Genomic DNA, 18,085 nt, shown 5'->3' on the forward strand with positions numbered 1-18,085 from the left:
CCACGCCCAAACGCCGTTGCCCAACTGGCGGAACCCAGTGTCGGCGATGTCCGTCGCAACGGTAATGGCGTGGTCCGAAGCCACCTAGCCTTCCTGCAGGATCTCCAGGGCCTCTGCCCTCTTGTCGTCCGGCAAGAAGTCCAGCAGGGGAGCCAGTTTGTACCAGAGCTCCCTGTCGTAGCGGGCCACGATAGCCAAGGCGTTGGCCGCTTTAATCGTCGTCGCTGCAGACGAGATGACTCTGCGTCCCATAGCGTCCAATTTCTTTCCCTCGCCGTCCGGTGGGGAAGTCGATGTGGAGGCCGCACCCCCCCCCCGCTTTTTTCCTGGCCGCCGCGGAGACGACAGAGTCCGGGGTAGGCTGCGCCCGGAGGCACAGGGGGGCCGTGTCCGGGACCCGGTACTTTTTCTCGTACCGGTCTCTTCTAGCTGGCGTCGTGGAAGGGTTCTTGAGGAGGGTGAGGCCCTCATCCCAAATGTCGTCCAATAGAGGCACTGCGAGGACCGTCTTCCTCTTGGCCTCGCGCCGCTGATAAAGGAAACCTTCCTTCTTCTCCTCAGGGCAGAGTTGGAAAAGCTCGGATGCCCTGGTGATCATGGAGTGGAACGATCCAATCTCGTCGGGCGGAGAAGCCCTGGTGGGAGGCGACGACGGTACATCCTCGTCGTATACCTCGTCGTCCGTACCTGTCGCTGCCGTGTCAGTCCCCGTATCATCCCCTCGGGTGGACGGGGAGGAGGGCTGGAAGGGGCGCGACGGCTGAAAAGGAGGCGGAGGGTGGATCCTTCTTTTCTTGGTAGGGGGAACACCAGAAGGTCCCAGTTCTGGGTCCCCCGACGGGAGAGGTTCCGTCGGCAACGGTAGTCTCGTCCTTATCATCTCTGAGCATAAGGACTGTATAGCCAACAAAATGGCCGCCGAGTTGTCTCGCGGCGCTGGCAGAGGGGAATCCGACGGGCGATCAGGGGCCCCGTCGGTACCCTCGACGATGTCGTCGTCACCTGCGTCGGGATCCATCCCGACGGGCCGGTCTTCTTCCACGCCGAGGCCGTGGCTCAAGACCTCGACCAGCTCCTCCTCCGAGGTTGAGGCCGAATCTACGACGACGCCCTGCCCCCCCCCTTATTCTTCCCCACGGGGGATTTCACGGGGGTCTTATCGATGGGCACAAAAGAGGACTCCCTCCGAGGTGGCAGGGAGACTCTGAGCCCCGAGGTGGCCACCACTGGTGTAGCCTCCACAGGCTGAGCCAGGGCCGCCACGAAAGTTTCGATAGAGGGCTTGGCCGGATGGATTAAGGCCTTCACCACCTTAGGTGCGCTCACCGCCTTATCCTTGAAGGGGGGGGGACACTGCCTCGCTCCCCCTCCGAGCTCGACCAGGGCCTCTCCAGGAGCCTCGCCGGGTGCTCAGCCTTCCTCTTACCCAACCCAGAGCGTTGGCTCGTGGTTGATGGTGCCGGGGAGGGTGCGCCCAGCCTGGCGCCCGTAGAGCCCGACCGTTCGGCGCTCCCGGTGCCAGCGGACTCGCGGTGCTTGGCCTTATGTTGGACCCCCGTCGCCGGGGCGTCCTCAAAGGTCTTAGAAGACCGCTCGGATTTCCTCTTCTTCTCGCCGGACGGGCTCTTCCCTTCCAGCCAGTTGGCGAGACATTGATGGCGGTCCTTCATGGTCCGCTCCGACATGTTGCCGCAAAACGCACAGTCCTTCTCCACGTGCGTCTTGTCCTCATGTAGGCAGTAAAGACAAAAAGAGTGTTCGTCCTCCTTGAAAACGTTCTGCAGCTGGCATCCAGGGCAGACCCTGAACAGCTTTCCGGGCGTCGAGCTTCCCTTCTCCTGGGCCATGACCGGGCCTGAGAAACTTCTGGAGTCCTCCAAAAGCGTAGCTCGACGAAATCTTCACCCTTGAGGGGCGCAGACGAATCCGACACGGGTCCCCGTTGATCGGATGGAGAGTCGGTGGAGCTTGAGGCTCTTTTGACCGAAAAAACAAAGTTTTTGAGAAAAAACGTGAAAAAATAGCACTAACGCTCGAGAGCAATAGCACGAGGATCCCAAAACATGAACGTGCGGTAAAAATCTGAAGATGGCTGCCAGAGGCGGTGGTTAGGTAGAGGGCAGTCATTGGCTGTGGTCAGTATGACGCAGAGACAAGTGATTGGTTATTACTACGAAAGACAGATCAGAAACGAAACTGATACTGGTTTTTTCTTTACCGAGGATTCCCAGCCTGACGGGGAATTCATGAGCATGTGAATCCATGCCAGACCCCATGCTGGAGAAATATATATTTTTGTAATCAATATGTGCTCTATGGTAGGCAACCCATGTTCACCTTGTATGTACTCCACCGAAGGCCACTCTGGCACCCATAGTTTCTTCAGCCATATGCTGGCAAACCTTGCCATGTTTTTCTCTAGCCAATCCCAACACCTCAGCACTATATGACGTGGTTGGTAAAATGTTCATATTGTTTAAGTCCATCAGCAGTTTTAATATATACCCACTGTTTGTGTTGGGTAAAAAATTAATGGCAGCATAGTGTGGTTTAGTAGATAGCTGTGCTTGTGTCCGTTGTGTTTGAGGTCAACATATCAATTAACAGACCAACCTATTGAAAACTAGTGACTACTTCAACTGAGAGTCCATGTTATGTAATGGAGTTTCGATTAATGCAAATAGTGGAACTAGTTACAGATCACATAAAAACTCATTTATACACAGCAAAATACGATCAAAATCATTTCAATTCACCAAGCTATGAAATCCTTTCATTCTGTGTGCTACCTTTGCTATTGCTGTGAAAAAACATTTAGAACAGGATTTACTAAAACAAGAATATAAAAATGAATTACCTTACGATTTTCATTAGTTACAGGGATTTTATCTCCATTTTCCTTTAGGTCATGCACCATTGGATTTCCAAATAGGTCAGTGTGAGATATTTGGAAAGTGATCATCATATCCTCTTCCACACTCCCTTCATAATCTGTAAGCTCATTCAAACTCTGGAACAAAACCTAGCAAAAAGGAAATGCATATAAGTAAACTGCTGCAATGCCTGTATATCTAGCAAACATACTCTTTCTACTCACAAACTATTCTTTGGTTTCAACCATTTTCCATTGATTTGAAGTTGAATTGTTCCAACACAAATGATGAATGTATCTATGTTTAAAACTGTCTTTAAAACTGATGGGTCAATTAATCATTAAATAATGGCAGGCACAGTTCCAGAATTTGCCAATGTAACAATTTTCTACATTACTATTTCAGCTGTAGATCCTTATTATTAAGCAAACCGACAATACATTTGTGCGTGAAATCTTGTTAGCTACGAAGTTGGGGTCGTTCACATACTGGATTTGAATGGTAACACAGAAGATGAAAGTTTTTCATCATACCAATAAGCCCAATGGTATACCAGTTTTGGTCTTCTTAAAAATATTTTTTTATAAGATGAGGTGCTGTGTATATGGTTCCGTGAGACAGCGCTCATTAATCACATACTATAAAAAAGGCCCCCTCTAACCACTTTTATAACAGTTGCAAGGAGCAAGGATTAGGACAAGATGGAAACAAAGTTGTAAAACAATTGAGTTTTATGAACTGTGCCAACAACTTTGCAGAGCAAAGTGTGCTGTCAGCTATTTTCCCAATTTATCAGACAGGACAGTCTCAGCAGAGGGTAAAGAATGAAAAGCCCTTGAACCTAAACTCCCATTTTAACTGCCAATGCATTTGTAATGTACACAAATGGTAAATTTGAGGCACTACTAGCACTTTGCAGCAGGGCATCTATACTTTGAGAACACTATGAACACTTTGAACTTAGTCTGCCAGCATATCAATCCCACTAACATTCCTCTGGGCCTGTTACCCATTTGCTGGGAGGGTATGGTACTTTTAGAACAGTCATTACACCACAAGAGTTCACATCCTCTTAGCAAGTCAGCTACACACAAAATGTGAGTCGTCTAGTACTGTCACCTTTTAAAGATCTCTGTAGAAAGGCTAAGGACTTGATAGGCATAATGTTGCTATAACCTGGATATATATATATTCAATGACAAAACTTAGTTAATGACGTTATGGTTAAGTTTCACTAATAAAAACCTATGCAATTCAATGGAAAAACATTGTTACAGGGACGTTATGGCTCTAGGTAAAACCGAAAACCTCAGAAATTCGCCAGTTATGGTAAGCTAAGCAACCATAACTCACACCACCACCGTGCACTGCTAAAACTAACAACCAGGACATCAAAGATGACATCACAAATGTTATAAGCCATCCAAAAACTGCTTTTCCCCACCAACCCCATAATGCAGAAATAGGACATCTGGAGTGTTCGCGGACGTTCAGGGGTGAACCAACCCATCTTTTGGCTTCTTATGGCCATATCCAATCCAATCCAATCCTCAAGCACCCCCCCACCCGCAGCACCACAGATTGTTTGTTGCTGCTTTCTTTTTTATGTTTTCACCGCGTGGACCCCAAAAAGTGCGCAAATCCAAGATGCCAGGCGTTTCAGGAAAACCGGCGCATTTCATGTTTTCTCGGCACCCAATCAACAACCGCATCCCGATGTCCGCAGACCACACAAAAGTCTGCACATTTTCTGGCCAATCAGAGGCCACTCTGCGGACCGAACATCCAATCAGAGGCCAGTCCACAGACCGAACGGGGAAGTGAGTCCGCGGAGTGGACAGATATATCACATTTTTTTGCCTTACATTTTGGTCGTTTAGGACCCTCCCCCCCCTATATCTTTGCCCACCCTTGACCAAACCTCACCAAACTTTTGCAAAAAGATTCAGAGTGGGCCATATACATTTTTTTTTTTGCAAAGTTTTGGTGCAGGGGGAGCAAAGTTATAAGTCACCCAAAAAGTGCTCTTCCAATGGGTTTACCAACTTAACCATAACTACATGGCCGCTACCGCAGGTCAAATATATATATATATATATATATATGCGCTTGTATCTGCTTAGATTCACATGCTGTGCACAGGCTGACATCTAGCTGTGGAGTATTACAGTATGTTTTTCGAAAATGGGCATCGGCACAGGGCGTGCCAGTAATACTATCCCTAGTGTGACGTCCACTGTACCCATGATCCCTCACACGTGTAGGACCCTCAGATTGTGTTTTTTCTGACATGAGGTAGCATAAGGCGAAGCGCAAGTACAGATTATCTAAGCAGATAGAAAGGTAAGACTACAAGCATCCATGCGCCTGCTCTCAGAGGGGAGGGCGGGCGCATGTGAATCTAAGCAGATACAAGCATCAGAAATACGATTATGGTGCATAACGTAGCCCTTCTTGTGGAATCTGCTTAGATCACATGCTGTGCATATTAGTGAGCAGTCTTAGAAGAAGGAGGTGGGATGAGAGAAGGGTCACGAGCAAATAAATGTCTTAGAACCGCTTGTCCCACTTGAGTATCTGTCTTGGAATGAGCGTCAATGCAGTAGTGCTGAGAAAAAGTGTGAATAGAGCTCATGTGGCCGCTTTGCAAATGGCGTCAAGGGGTACATTTGCAATGAATGGCAGAGTGGCCCCAATGCCTCTTGTAGAGTGGGCCCATGGCGTAAAAGGCAGAGTCTTTTCAGAAAGGGAGTAACATAGCTGGATACAATGGACTATCGACTTGGGAGATGGCACCTTTAGAGACGCGATCTCCTTCTCTGCCTGTAGCTACGGAGACAAACAGTTGGTCTGTTTTTCTTAGCGGCCTAGTCTGGTCTACATAGTAGAGGACCGCTCTTTGCACATCTAGAGTGTGTAGTTTCACCTCAGCAGAGCTTTTGGGTTCTTGGAAGAAGGCCGGAAGCTCAATGCACTGGTTAACGTGGAATTTAGAAATTAATTTAGGTGAGAACCTAGGGTGTGTTCGTAGAACCAGTTTATCCTTATGAACAGTAAAGAAAGGATCCTGCACTGACGGAGCCCGACTAAGAAGGCAGTTTTATAGGTCAGGTGTTTGAGATTGGCTTTATGCATCGGTTCAAAGGGTGGGCCCATGAGCTTAGCAGGCACCACATTAAGGTCCCATCCAGGTGGTGGGTTTTAAATTGGAGGGTGGAGTCTCTTTACCCCTTCCATGAAGGCTTTAACCACTGGTACCTTACACCACAAAACCTTGTTGTGGGAGGTAGTGTAGGCTGACAGCGCTGCCATGTGCACCTTGAGTGAGTTAAATACCAACCCTGCATCCAGCAGGTGGAGCATGTATGTGACAATATTGGAAGGAGTGCAATCAACCGGGTTGATTTGCTTATTCTGGCACCAGATAACAAATCTTTTCCATTTATCAAAGTAACAGTGCCTTGTGTTAGGTTTCCTAGATTCTTTTAGGATGTCCATAAATCTCTGTGGTAAATTGAGATGTCCAAACTCTATGACTTCAGGAGCCATGCTGCCAGGGTCATTGAGCTGGGTTGAGGATGCACTGTTTGACCTTGGTGCTGGGACAGCAGGTTGTACCAGAACAGGCGTCTGATGGGTTTGCACACCGCTAGTCTGCATAGGTGTGGGAACCACGGTTGCCTCGCCCACATGAGAGCAACTAGGATGAGCATCATCGATTCCCTGTGCATCTTGTTGACCACCTTCCTCATGAGGCGTTGGTGGAAAAGCGTAGGCAAACATTCCTGACCAGTTCATCCACAGGGCGTTCCCCTTGGAGTCTGGCTGAGGGAACCTGGATGCGAATCCTGGGCGTTGCCTGTTTTCGCTTGTGGCAAATAGGTCTGTAGTGGGGAAACCCCACTGAGAGAAGATGTCTTCTATGACTTCTCTGAGTAGACACCATTCGTGTTCTTCTGGGAGGGGATCTCTGCTCAAAGCGTCCGCTAGCAAATTGAGATCCCCTGGAACATTTTGAGATGACGGGTAAATGTTCCATCTGAGTGCCCATATCCAAATTTTCAGGGCAAGCTTGGACAGATTTGGCGAAAGAGTCCCTCCCTGTTTGTTTATGTAAAACACTGCTGTTGTGCTGTGTCAGAATCTGCACTGACAGGTTCAACAGGTGGGGCTCGAACGCTTGAAGCGCTCCGAATACTGCCAGAAGCTCTAGCAGATTGATATGATTCTTGGCCACTGTGTGAGACCAGAGACCCTGAGCTGTGTGGTAAAGGAGGTGTGCTCCCCACCCTGACAGGGATGCGTCTGTTGTGGCTACAGCCTGTAACTCTGGATCGTAAAAGGATTTCCCCTTTGACAGGTTCTCTCGTCCACCAGTGAAGACTTTGTACAAGTGTTGGCGAAAAGACCACTAGATCGTCCCACTGACCACTTGCCTGAGACCATTGTTTCGCCAACCATTCTTAAATGGGTCGCATGCGCAAGCGCGCATGGGGGACCAAGTAAATACATGACGCCATCATGCCTAGCAAACTCTTCGCTTTGCGCACCCTTATCTGGTGACCTGGCTGATATTGAGGAATTTGCAGTAGTAGATTCCGAATTCTTTCCTCTGATGGAAAGGCCAACCCCTCTTGAGTGTTTAGGACAGCTCCTAGGAACTGTTTGGAGGTGCTTGGCACCAGGCTTGATTTTTTTCTCGTTTATGGAGAAACCCAATTCGAAGAGTAGGTTGATCATTGTTTGATCTGCAAATTACTGGGGTCTTCCCTGTGATGAGCCAGTTGTCCAGGTAAGGGTACACTGGGATTGCCTCCCTGCGTAGGTGTGCCGCCGCCACTGCTGCCAGTACCTGGTGAATACCCTTGGAGCCGAGGCTATACCGGAGGGCAGCACCTTGAACTGGTAGTGCTGTCTGTCCACCTTGAAGCGCAAGAATCTTCTGTGTGCTGGGAACATGGAAATATGAAAATAGGCATCTTTCATGTCCAATGTGGCCATGTAATCCCCCTTTTTTAGGAGGGGGATTACCTCTTGGAGAGTAGTCATGCAAAATTTTTGGGGCTCCACATACTTGTTTGCAGGGCGTAAGTCTAATACTGGGCGCATTGTCAAATCTTTTTTTGGCACAAGGAAGTAAGTTGAACAAATACCCTTGTTTACCTGGTTGCCCAGGATGAGTTTGAACACGTCCTTTGCTAGAAGATTGACAATCTCCTCAAAGAGGATCTTTTGGTGGTCCAAGGAATGCATCGTTTGACGTGGAGGGTAGTTTCGGGGATGCTCAAGCAGTTCTATGCAGTATCCTGCGGACACTGTGGACAGCACCCATCTGTCTGATGTAATCCCTTCCCAAGCTTGGGTGAAGTTGAAAATGCGTCCCCCTACTGGGGATGCATGAGAAGGGACCCTGAGCGGAGTGTCACCGTTTTGCGGGAGGCATGCCGCCTGTGCTGGGGCTGCCTCCTCCTCTACCACGGCTCCTCTTGCTTCCTCTGCCGGAACTCTGGGTAGTCTGCTGGTTGTTACCCCCATGATTTACCCTGTCCCTGTGTATAATTGTATCCCTTTGGGAATTCTGGCCGCATGGGCGACGAAAATTACCATTGCCTCTTTGATTAGGGGGCTTGTTGGTCAACTGTCCCAGGGATTTCAGAGTATCATACTCGTCTTTAGCAGTCTTTAATGCGTCCTCTACCGCCTTGACAAATAGGAGATTAGGCTCCACCGGCATGTCAATTAGGAATGCTTGTGTTTCAGGTTTAAATCCTGACTGTCTTAACCAAGCATGCCTCTTAATGACAGTGATCTCTGCTATGAGCCTGCCCGCATTATCTGCAGCATCCAAGGTTGCCTTAAGGATGCAACCGAACACGGCTCTCCCCTCCGACACGACCTGGGCCAACTGACCCTTTAGGGGTTCCGGTGCGGAGTCGATGAGGGCAGATACATGCTCCCACTGGTGGCAATTGTAACTTGCCAGCACAGTGGTGGTGTTGGCAATCCTTGTTTGGTAAGCGGCAGTGGCGGCTACTTTCCTTCCCAACCCATAAATATTCTTGCTCTCTTTGTCTGGGGGGGGCTCAGATGAAGCTAGAGGTGTCCCTGCCCTTTTTCTGGTGTGAGTAATCACCAAGGAGTTGGGCTTCAGTTGGCCCCTTATGTAAAGCGTGTCTGACTGGGCGGCCCTGAACAATCTCGATTCTGGGGTTTACGGCCCTGGTGAGGTTAGGAGTGAGAAGGGAAGGATCAATTCTCCGCTGGATGGACTTGAGAATTGAAATGGCTTGGGCAATGGGCCTCTTCTCTCTCACTAGTTCTTCTGCAAAATCCCTCTCCTCCTGTGCCCCCTGAGTGTCTATGCTGATGTGCTCTGCAGCTCTAGCCAAGACCTAATTTAGGAGGGGCTGGTTGTCTACTGGAGAGTCGGTAACCTGAGGTTCTTTGTGAACAGGGGAGTCTATTGTGTAGGCTTTTGCAACGTCATCTTCCTCCCCCTCTTGGCCCTCGTCATCCCTGTAATAGCCCCCCCCCCAGTTTGGTCAACCAACATTACCAAGTCTGTATCCTCATAGTACTGTTGAGGATCCTCACCATACTGAGTATAAGGCTGGATGTGAAAAGGGTCTGAAATCAGTCCCCGAGTTCGAGTCTCAACCCAAGGTTTTTCAGTAGGGGGCTGAGGGTCCCTGGATCCAGAAGGAGTAGCACTATCTGGGGTATAGGAGAGGAAGTGCTCTGGGTTCTTGGAGTAGAAGTCAGCTAAGGAGGTGTTATGCTCACCTTGCTCCCACAGGGGCGTCGGTCAGACCCGGACAGCTGCGGTCTCCGCCCATGTGATGCGTAGTGCAGCGATGACTGACTGGATCTGCCCTCCTAATCTTGTCTGCTTAACCCGTAGAAATATTCTCCTGCAAGTGGAGAGATGGATTTAGCCACTTGTGGATTCAAGTGAGTGATGGCACACCCACAGTCCTCCCCAACTAATCACCTCCGAAATGCCCTCACAGCAATCTCACCTTATATTCTTGAAAGATGAGCTCTCCATCCTGCGTGGATTTGCAGGGGCGCATCGATTCCAGTTACTTCACTGGTTTGAAGGCTCGGGAGCGTTATGGAGAGTATTGACTCGGAGGTTCCTGGTGAGGACCAGTAAGTATTAAGTTCATAGAGTTCAATATGTCCGATGTTCACTCTTGTTCCCCACCCTGCCTTTCTTGTCTTGCAGCTGGCTCGTGAAAAGATGCTCTTGTGGCAGCTGGTGGCGCTCAGGTAAGAGTCTGTATTACCCGGCGCTGTCCGTTAAATGTTGCACGAGGAAAACGTGTTTTGTCTCTCTTTAAATATGGAGAGTCACAAAAGGATGCCTCCGGTGGTAAATCAGGTAAGTCTATGGTGGTAAGAATGATATTTGTTGGTTCCCTCGGCTCACCTTGTGGTTTTCTTTTGTCTCCTAGGTGCCGAAGTTCGGCGAAGAAATGATGGAGCCAGCGCAGACCCAAAGGATGCTGTGAAGACTGGTGAGTATGGCGCGGCGCTGCAGCTGGAGGTACGGCGCGTGCAGAAATGATGTCCTTTACAGGTCCGGAGACGAGATGGATCCAGAATCAGGTGTGGAATAGAAATAAGTCCCTTTCTTTCCTCTTTGTTTTAGGAGCTCCAGATTCGAGGCGGGCATGGCAGAAGACTGGATGCAGGCTGCAGGCGCGGTGAGTGTTACGCTGCTGGATGCAGAATAACGCGAAGCGTGTGTTGCTGGTCGGGCGTGGTTTCAATAGCCTCAAAAGTAGTCACAGGTAAGAAGTCCCTAGAACCACACCTGAGTAAAAAATAGTCCCTGTAGAAAAATAGTCCCTTTCAGGCTTCATGTTGGATTGGAGTCATTTGCAGCCTGGTCTTCCCGAGGTAAGTAATGACTATGACTGAACCCAGATAGCCCCCAGCCGGGGCTGCTGAGGTTTTACTAAATGTCTAGATGCCTGCTCCCGGGGCTCATGGGCTTGGTCCGGATGCCTGGGAGTAGGCATCATGACAGCAGGACATCCTAATCTGTCCTTATCCTCACTGGTCCATTTTTTTGGAGCTGGGAATGACTCTTTCCTGAGAGGGTTCCCGTTCTATTCCTTGTTTGGACCTAGGGCCCTGGACAGGGGTCTTGGATTTAAGTTTATCTGAAGACTTTGAACTGTCCTTAAGTGTCTGTGGTGCAGAAGAAGAGGTCGTTTCTTCTGCTGTTTCCCCCCTTCCCCATGAGTAGAAGAGTGTTTCCCTGATATTTTCACCTTCTCTGAGCCTTTCAACGCCTGGTGTCGGGATTCGGGGGTAGTGTCTTTCTTTGGAGTGCGCACGTCAAGACTCGGAAGCAGACGCCGAACGGTCTGCCGGAGTCGACTTCTGGTGTGCGGCCTGTGGCTGGAGGTCCGATTCATCTGATGAGCGTACCTCCGTGACTTTGGTGAGTGAGGCACTCTTGGCAACTGTGGACGGTTGCCTCGTGTCGTGCGGCGATCTTGACTGGGAAAGCCCAGAGGACACCAATTCGGTGGACCGCTCTCTTCGTGCCCCTTTCCGAAAACTTGACGCGCGTGTCGAGTCTCGGTTGGACTTCGAGTGTTTAGGTGTAGAAGTGGTGTGGGTAGCGCTTGTGTCGCTGGGTGTGTTCCCCATAACTGCCCTGCCGGACAATCCTCCAAGGTCAGGGACTTGCGCTTGGGCGTCTTTCGACAACTCCTTGCCCTCGCTGTCTGAAAGTACAGCGTTGCTGCGATCACTGAAGGCGCCCTCCGCTTCCATGGCCGCAATTTGCCTGGCGTAGTGGGCCCAACGTTTGGTCGAGCAGTCCTTTAGTGTTTTATCCTTGAACCGGCTACACGCTCTGCAGTTCGCCTCGGGGTGATCCCTCGGCAAGCAGAGGTTACAGGTGGTGTGTTTGTCAACCCAAGGGTACTTGCGGTTGCACTTGGGGCAAAATTTAAACGGGGTACCCTCCATATGCACCCTGTGGCAGCGGGCTAGTGTGTGTAGGAAAAATAAGTGTGTAGAGTAGGTCTCCACCCCACACTCTCCCTACTTGCAGGGCCGAGGCTAGAGACCTTCCAAGGGCCAGGCCGAGGCCAGAGGCCTTCCGAGGTCCAAAGACCGTCGTGCAGCTCTCGACGGTTGTTTGTTCTTCAGACCGGCGTCGATCTTCAAACTTCGATGTCTCGACGTGGAAGAACAGGGAAATTAATATGATATTTAGCAAAATATGGCTGAAAGCCAGGGAACTCTGCGCAATGCTTCTGACAAGTATGGCGGAAAAAAACAATCTGAGGGTCCTACACGCGTGAGGGATCATGGGTACAGTGGACGTCACACTAGGGATAGTATTACTGGCTCGCCCTGTGTCGACGCCCATTTTATAGATGTGTATATATTTTTAATATCACATTTTATTAAATTCAACCCTAAAACAAATAAGAGTACAGTAAAGAATTATTACAAGACATACATGACATGAGCAACTCAAAATCCCACCCAGACAATCCCCCCCATTTTGGTTCAGAACCCTAGATCATACATTTTAACATACCCCTTCCCATTTAGCCGGTCAGATAGCACAACGAGCTCAGCGCCCGTTTCTGACATCTGTGTGCAGTCTGCTGATGCAGGTTCGAATCCCGGCAGGGCCAACTCAACCTTTCATCCTTCCGCGGTCGATAAATTGAGTACCACGCAATACCACGCTGTGGGATAATAATATCAACTGTTATCTTAGCGCTTAGATGCCTGCGGGCTTGTAGCGCTATATAAAACTAGATATTATATTATTATTATTTACTCAATATCATCTGGAATTGTTCTGGGCAACCCAGTGCATTGTGCATCCTCCTTTCTAGAACAACTACACCCGAGACCCATTTGCTATATCTGGGTCTTCCAGGTTTCTCCCACCGCATGGCAATAATTTTTGCTTTATTAGGATAATTGAGGTAAACAAGAACACAGAATGTTCTCCACCTACCCCCAAAAGTGTTTTAGGTTCACAAGGTAAGTCTGCTCTTATCATGGGTCTTGGACTAAAATCGTACGATCCGTGGCATTCCCACAGTATATTAAACCCGTCTGTCCGCTTCGCCACATCACCAGCAGCAGGGATGATTCGCCCTGCCGCATCGAAGGAGCGGCGTATGGGAGTAGTACGTCCTACGTTGGACCAATCGGAATGATATGGGACCATTTGAGCTTCCACCCAGTCTTCAAGTTCTATGGGGCCGGCCTTCAATTCCCACCTGGTCTTGAGGTTGGATGATTCATGGGTTGTCAAAGATATCTGCTATAATGTGAAAATGACCTTGGCAGTAATCTGTTCCCCCAACAAATTAGCCTCCAAGGGTGAGCACATTGGGATCTTCTGAAAATCTCGAACTGGGCCTGCAAGGTGTGAGTGACTTGAACATAATGATATCTGTTAGAGTCTGAAGCCCATGCTTGTGTTGGAGTACCAGAAAGGGAAAAAGTACCCCTCCACCCAATCTCATCAACCAAAACCAAGTTTTTACAGCAAAGCCAAACCTTAAACATATCGATCTTATTAATTTCGGTTGGATTCTCTGTGTGCCACAGTAGTTGGGCAAGCATCAGCTTCTTATCCCCAGCCCAGGCTAGGCCATGAGTCACAACTTTCCAAATCATAGTGGTGTGTCGTGTCATGCGAGGAAGGACAGTATCTCACTTCCCTCTGTAAAAGATGAGCACCATCTCTTTCATCCAACCCCATTCTGCCTTAATGTGAGGCAGAGGGACGTCTCTGTGTAGCCAGTCATTAACATGTACCATTTGGGGCGTCCGATCACCCCCTCCCACACCAAGTGCTGCAATGCAGCCAGTGCAATTCTTGTTCGTGCCCCCCCGCCCCAGCTCCCCAAAGAAGCTCCCTAAGGAAGTTGACCATGGCAAATTCCGACCCGGGGAATCACATTGGTTGGGATGATATAACTTGGTAGGCAATTAGCAAGGACCTACGCAAGTATTTTGGCTTCCCTATTAATGAAGCAGATGGGTCTGTAAGAGGCACAGAGGGCCGGGGGCTTGCTTGCTTTGGTGGGGACTACAATGCTAGTATGCCGCAGGCCAAAAGGTAGAAAAATGTACTCTATGTTGCAAAGGAACAGTTTGGCCAGCTTTTGGGCCTGGGGTTTTCTCAGAATGTAGCTGTGATATTGAGAAAGTCACCTCTTTTGAGATCTCTCGAGACATTGTTCAGCAGAAAAGACTTGGAAGCGTTCTGCTGTGTAGGATGTTGGAGTTGCAATCTGCTCTATTTTTAGCGGAACTCTGTATAGGGTCTCATACCAGTACCCAGAGATCGCTCCGCCCTGTCCATCCATCCGTACCCTAACATACCTAGTTTCTTCGTCCCTCTTTTCCAGTCGTATCCCCACCCTCAAAGATACAACCTTGTTTGCCCCACTAGGCCTGTTACGCGTTATTAAACGCAATATTCCAGAGCACCGCCGTTGCCATCAGGGGCGATCTGTGTTCAGCGGGCGAATTCGATCTGAGAAATGCCTTCTTGCACATTTCAGCTTCTGTCTTGGCTTCGACAAGGTTTTGCGTTTGAAATATACTTTTGCCGAGATCTGGGATATTAGTTTCCATCCGAGAACTGCTTTGTAGCTTCCCCAAAGCCAACAGGGCTGTCTACTGACCAATCATCCAGTCTGAAATAATCTTGTTTTAAGTAATGCCCTCCACCACCCCAGGGAAACCAAGATAGTAATTATTTAGCTGCCACTCCGTCGTAGGATTGTATCCATTTCCCTTAAGCTCATAAAGCAGAGGCGAGTGGTCCGAGATCCATCTCGGTAAGAAACAAGCCGACACTAATGTATGCGCCTCCTGGCGAATGCGTTCCAGAGTGGAATGAGAAGCCCATGTCTGTGTGTGCATCGCCCACCACGTATCAAGTGCCGAAGTAAAGGTATATAGTTTAGTTGGTATATTGGGCTGTCTACCTCAGAGACGAGTCCAGTCCATAAGCGGGTGCATGATATTAAAAATCTCCCCCTATGAGCCACCTCCCCATTTGGTGAGACATTAGTAGGGTCTGAATGCGATTAAGGAGTTCCACGAAGAGTGGAAGGGGTGCTTAAATACCCATGATGCCAAAACAGTCTACATGCCCCCCACCCAAGCTCTCCCTTGACCAAGACAAATATCTTTCGTGGGTGCCACAACACAGGATTTTAAAAAGTAGACATTTGTGTATAAGGATCAGGATGCCCGAGAACCCCTGGAGAAACCAGCGGGTGTGGCAAAATTATAATTCATCCGCTTAAAGAAGTGGCAGTCTGACCCAGCCAAATGTGTCTCTGTGAGAAGGGCATTGTCGGGCAAGTATCTGTTCAGGAATTGCAACGCCAGCCCTCAATAGGGTTATACAGGCCGTTAACTTGAGATCTGGAAGAAATAAATGTAAGAACCCACTCCTGGTCTCCAACACAGGATTGCCCATTGTTAGGCAAGATTGTATGCAGTACCCTTTGAGTGCACTACAACAACCCTGAGCTCCTGGCAATAGGGATCCAACATTTGGTATAAGTCTGTACTACACAGGTTGGTAGCATGTTGAGCAGCCAGGCATATCTCAAGAGGGGTCAATGTGAGCTGTAGGGGAGATACACTGGCATTTACAGTGACAAGGGTTAAGGAGAACTCTCATTAATGTGCTAATTCCCTTCACCTTAGAGACCCCCAGCGATTTTGAGGACTTGATTTTTTTTTACCTGGAGAAAGAGTGTGAGACTCCACCCCTCCCCCCCACTCATGTATTTGGATGTGTTTTACTTGTGTTTCATTTAGTTATGGAACCTAAACTACATAGGCATATTTTCATTAGTGGCACAGCACCCTCAGTGCAGTGACAGAGGGAAGCCTTTTAGGCTGTCCCAAGGTTTAAATACCTTCTCTGGGATAAACTACTGTTTACCAGACAAAGTAAAGTGAAATTGACTTTACTAGTCTTTTCAAATTCCTAGACCCAGCACACCCTTACGATAGTGTGCTGTAGGGGTTACTTCGTATCCCCTGTGTCTAGAAACTCATGTAGCAGTCAGATGCTATCCTTTCCTCTTGAAATGGCTGGTGGCAGTGGTTTTACAACGAACTACCACGGTTTTTCCCCCGACCGGGAACACTGGTAGCGTTAATTCGCGGGAGCCATGTTTTTCAAGATGGCGTCCGTGCCCCCTTTATTTAAACAGGTCCCGGTTTTCTTTTGTTATGTCTTTGTGGAAGGTCCTTCTAGAGTTTGTCTCTGCGAGCCAAACCAGGTTTGGTCCCTTAGTTCCTTCGCCTTTGGTGGGCTTCAGGACTGAAGAATGCCTCTGGCGCCCGAGTGTCTGTGGTGGGCAGGAAGTGAGGGAGGTGCCCAAAACTCCCTGTACTTAGTCTCCTAGGAGACCCAAATGCACTCTGGCGTGATTGGCTGGCTGACTGTCCGGCAAGGACAGCCACCCTGCTTGGTGAGTGACAGCTAGGCTGGAATGAATGGGAGACTACCTTGAAGAGGGTGGCTGCTGCAACTCCTGGACCGTTGTTTAGTCCGGTTAAGCCCTGCTGCAGGCCCGAATCGCCAAGTTCATCTCGACAGAGAAGCCCCTACAAGGACGACTTCTTCCTCTGAGTTGGTGGGACCACTCAACCTCTCTGAGCTGGTTGCATTTTCCTCAGAGTGCTGCAGGAAACCGAATAACCAGGGAGAGTGACACCAGTTTGTGTGCTTGATTACAGCTACCGGAATTGAAGATTTGCCAGTTGCCAGCTTTTTGACCTGTCCCAGTGCAGTGCAGCAGTCCCCAGACGTCCTCCCTCTTGTCCCCACGACTGAGGCTCAGGAACAGCGAGATCTGCAGGAACTGTCAGGAACCAACATCTTCAGCTGCATCTTTTTTTGTCATTGTAAGGTACTGTGAAAACCCATCCGAGAGAACTTACCTCTCACTGCGAAAGTGCTTGGAACTTCTGCAACTTACAGGCCTAATCAGCTTTTGACCCACATACGATTCTTTCTTTTACAAACTACTTCTGAGAACTTTGGCAAAGACTTTTCCGTTTAACTACCAGAACTGCTTTATCCTATGCAAGACTTTAGCCCATTGACTTTGTCCTAACTTATTGCATTGAATCGACTCCTCTGGTGAACTCAAAGAATTTGCACTGTCTAAGAATAATTGTGGTGATCTTTATTAGCCTATGCCTTTTTGCTCCTACTTCAAAGTACCCTGAATGCCATTTTGCTCCTTCAATGTAGTTTAAATGCCTCAGAAACATACAGTGTAAAGTACTGAAGTATATTTGTGTGCGATATATTGCCTCCTTCTAGTGAATGTTTTATAACTGACTGAACTAAATTAATAAGTCTTTTACCAAGAAACCTTGAGTGTAAGAGTCTCTGAATACTTACAATTATAGACCTCTGTAACATCATTACAGCTCACATTCCCCTCTTGAGATAAGCCTGGCTGCTCAGCAACGCCACCAAAACTGTAGTACAGATTTATACCAAAGGTTGGTTTGCTTACACCTGTCGTCCTAGTTGTGTGTAGTGGTCCCAAAGGGTACTGCATACAAACTTTGCCTACCAACAAGTATTCAAATAAACTCTTACACACAAGGTTTCTTGATTAAACAATTAAGTTATCAGTTAGAATAAGCCTTCTTCAGAAGGGAGCAATATAAAGCATCAGACAAGTACACTTCAAAAATACACACTCTTAATTATCTAAATCAGCAATTACCCATTTGGGATGACACACAGGCACTACCTACACCCTCAGGTGACTTCAATAGCTAGGGTGCTTTGGCATTGATATATTACTGTTGCATTCAGAATATTCTTGGGTTTAGTGTTTAAGAGAAGAGTTCTGAATAAAACACGTATTCACACAGTTATTCCTAAGAAGTTAAGTACTTTCAAAACAACTCCCCAATATAAAGTCAGTTAACCCTTTCCAGGAAGGAAGGCAAAACAAATGAGCAGAAGAGAGAAGAGTCATTCGGGGAGCCAGGCCAGCCAATGTTAAGTTAGCAAAAGTCAAGGTGAACTGAAGCACTTCTTGCAGGCAAGTAGAAAGTCTTTTCCAATGTTTAAAAATTCTTGGTAGAATAGAAGAAATCAAAGTAGGGCCACAGCTGGTTAGGCTTGTGAGGTAAAGAAGCTGTAAGCAACT

General features: G+C 48.4%; 1 protein-coding gene across 3 annotated transcripts in view; it reads right to left on the reverse strand.

Annotated features, from left to right (window-relative positions):
• The window catches only part of UBE3A (ubiquitin protein ligase E3A), a 784,873-nt gene that overhangs the window by 209,737 nt on the left and 557,051 nt on the right, over positions 1-18,085 (reverse strand). For all 3 annotated transcript variants that reach the window (XM_069636585.1, XM_069636586.1, XM_069636587.1), the window contains one exon: positions 2,858-3,022. In XM_069636585.1, coding sequence (XP_069492686.1) covers positions 2,858-3,022 — 165 coding nt within the window. The remainder of the gene's footprint in view (positions 1-2,857; positions 3,023-18,085) is intronic.

Source organism: Ambystoma mexicanum, chromosome 7p (assembly GCF_040938575.1).
Source record: "Ambystoma mexicanum isolate Mex_15411 chromosome 7p, UKY_AmexF1_1, whole genome shotgun sequence".
In the NCBI taxonomy this organism is placed as follows: domain Eukaryota; kingdom Metazoa; phylum Chordata; class Amphibia; order Caudata; family Ambystomatidae; genus Ambystoma; species Ambystoma mexicanum.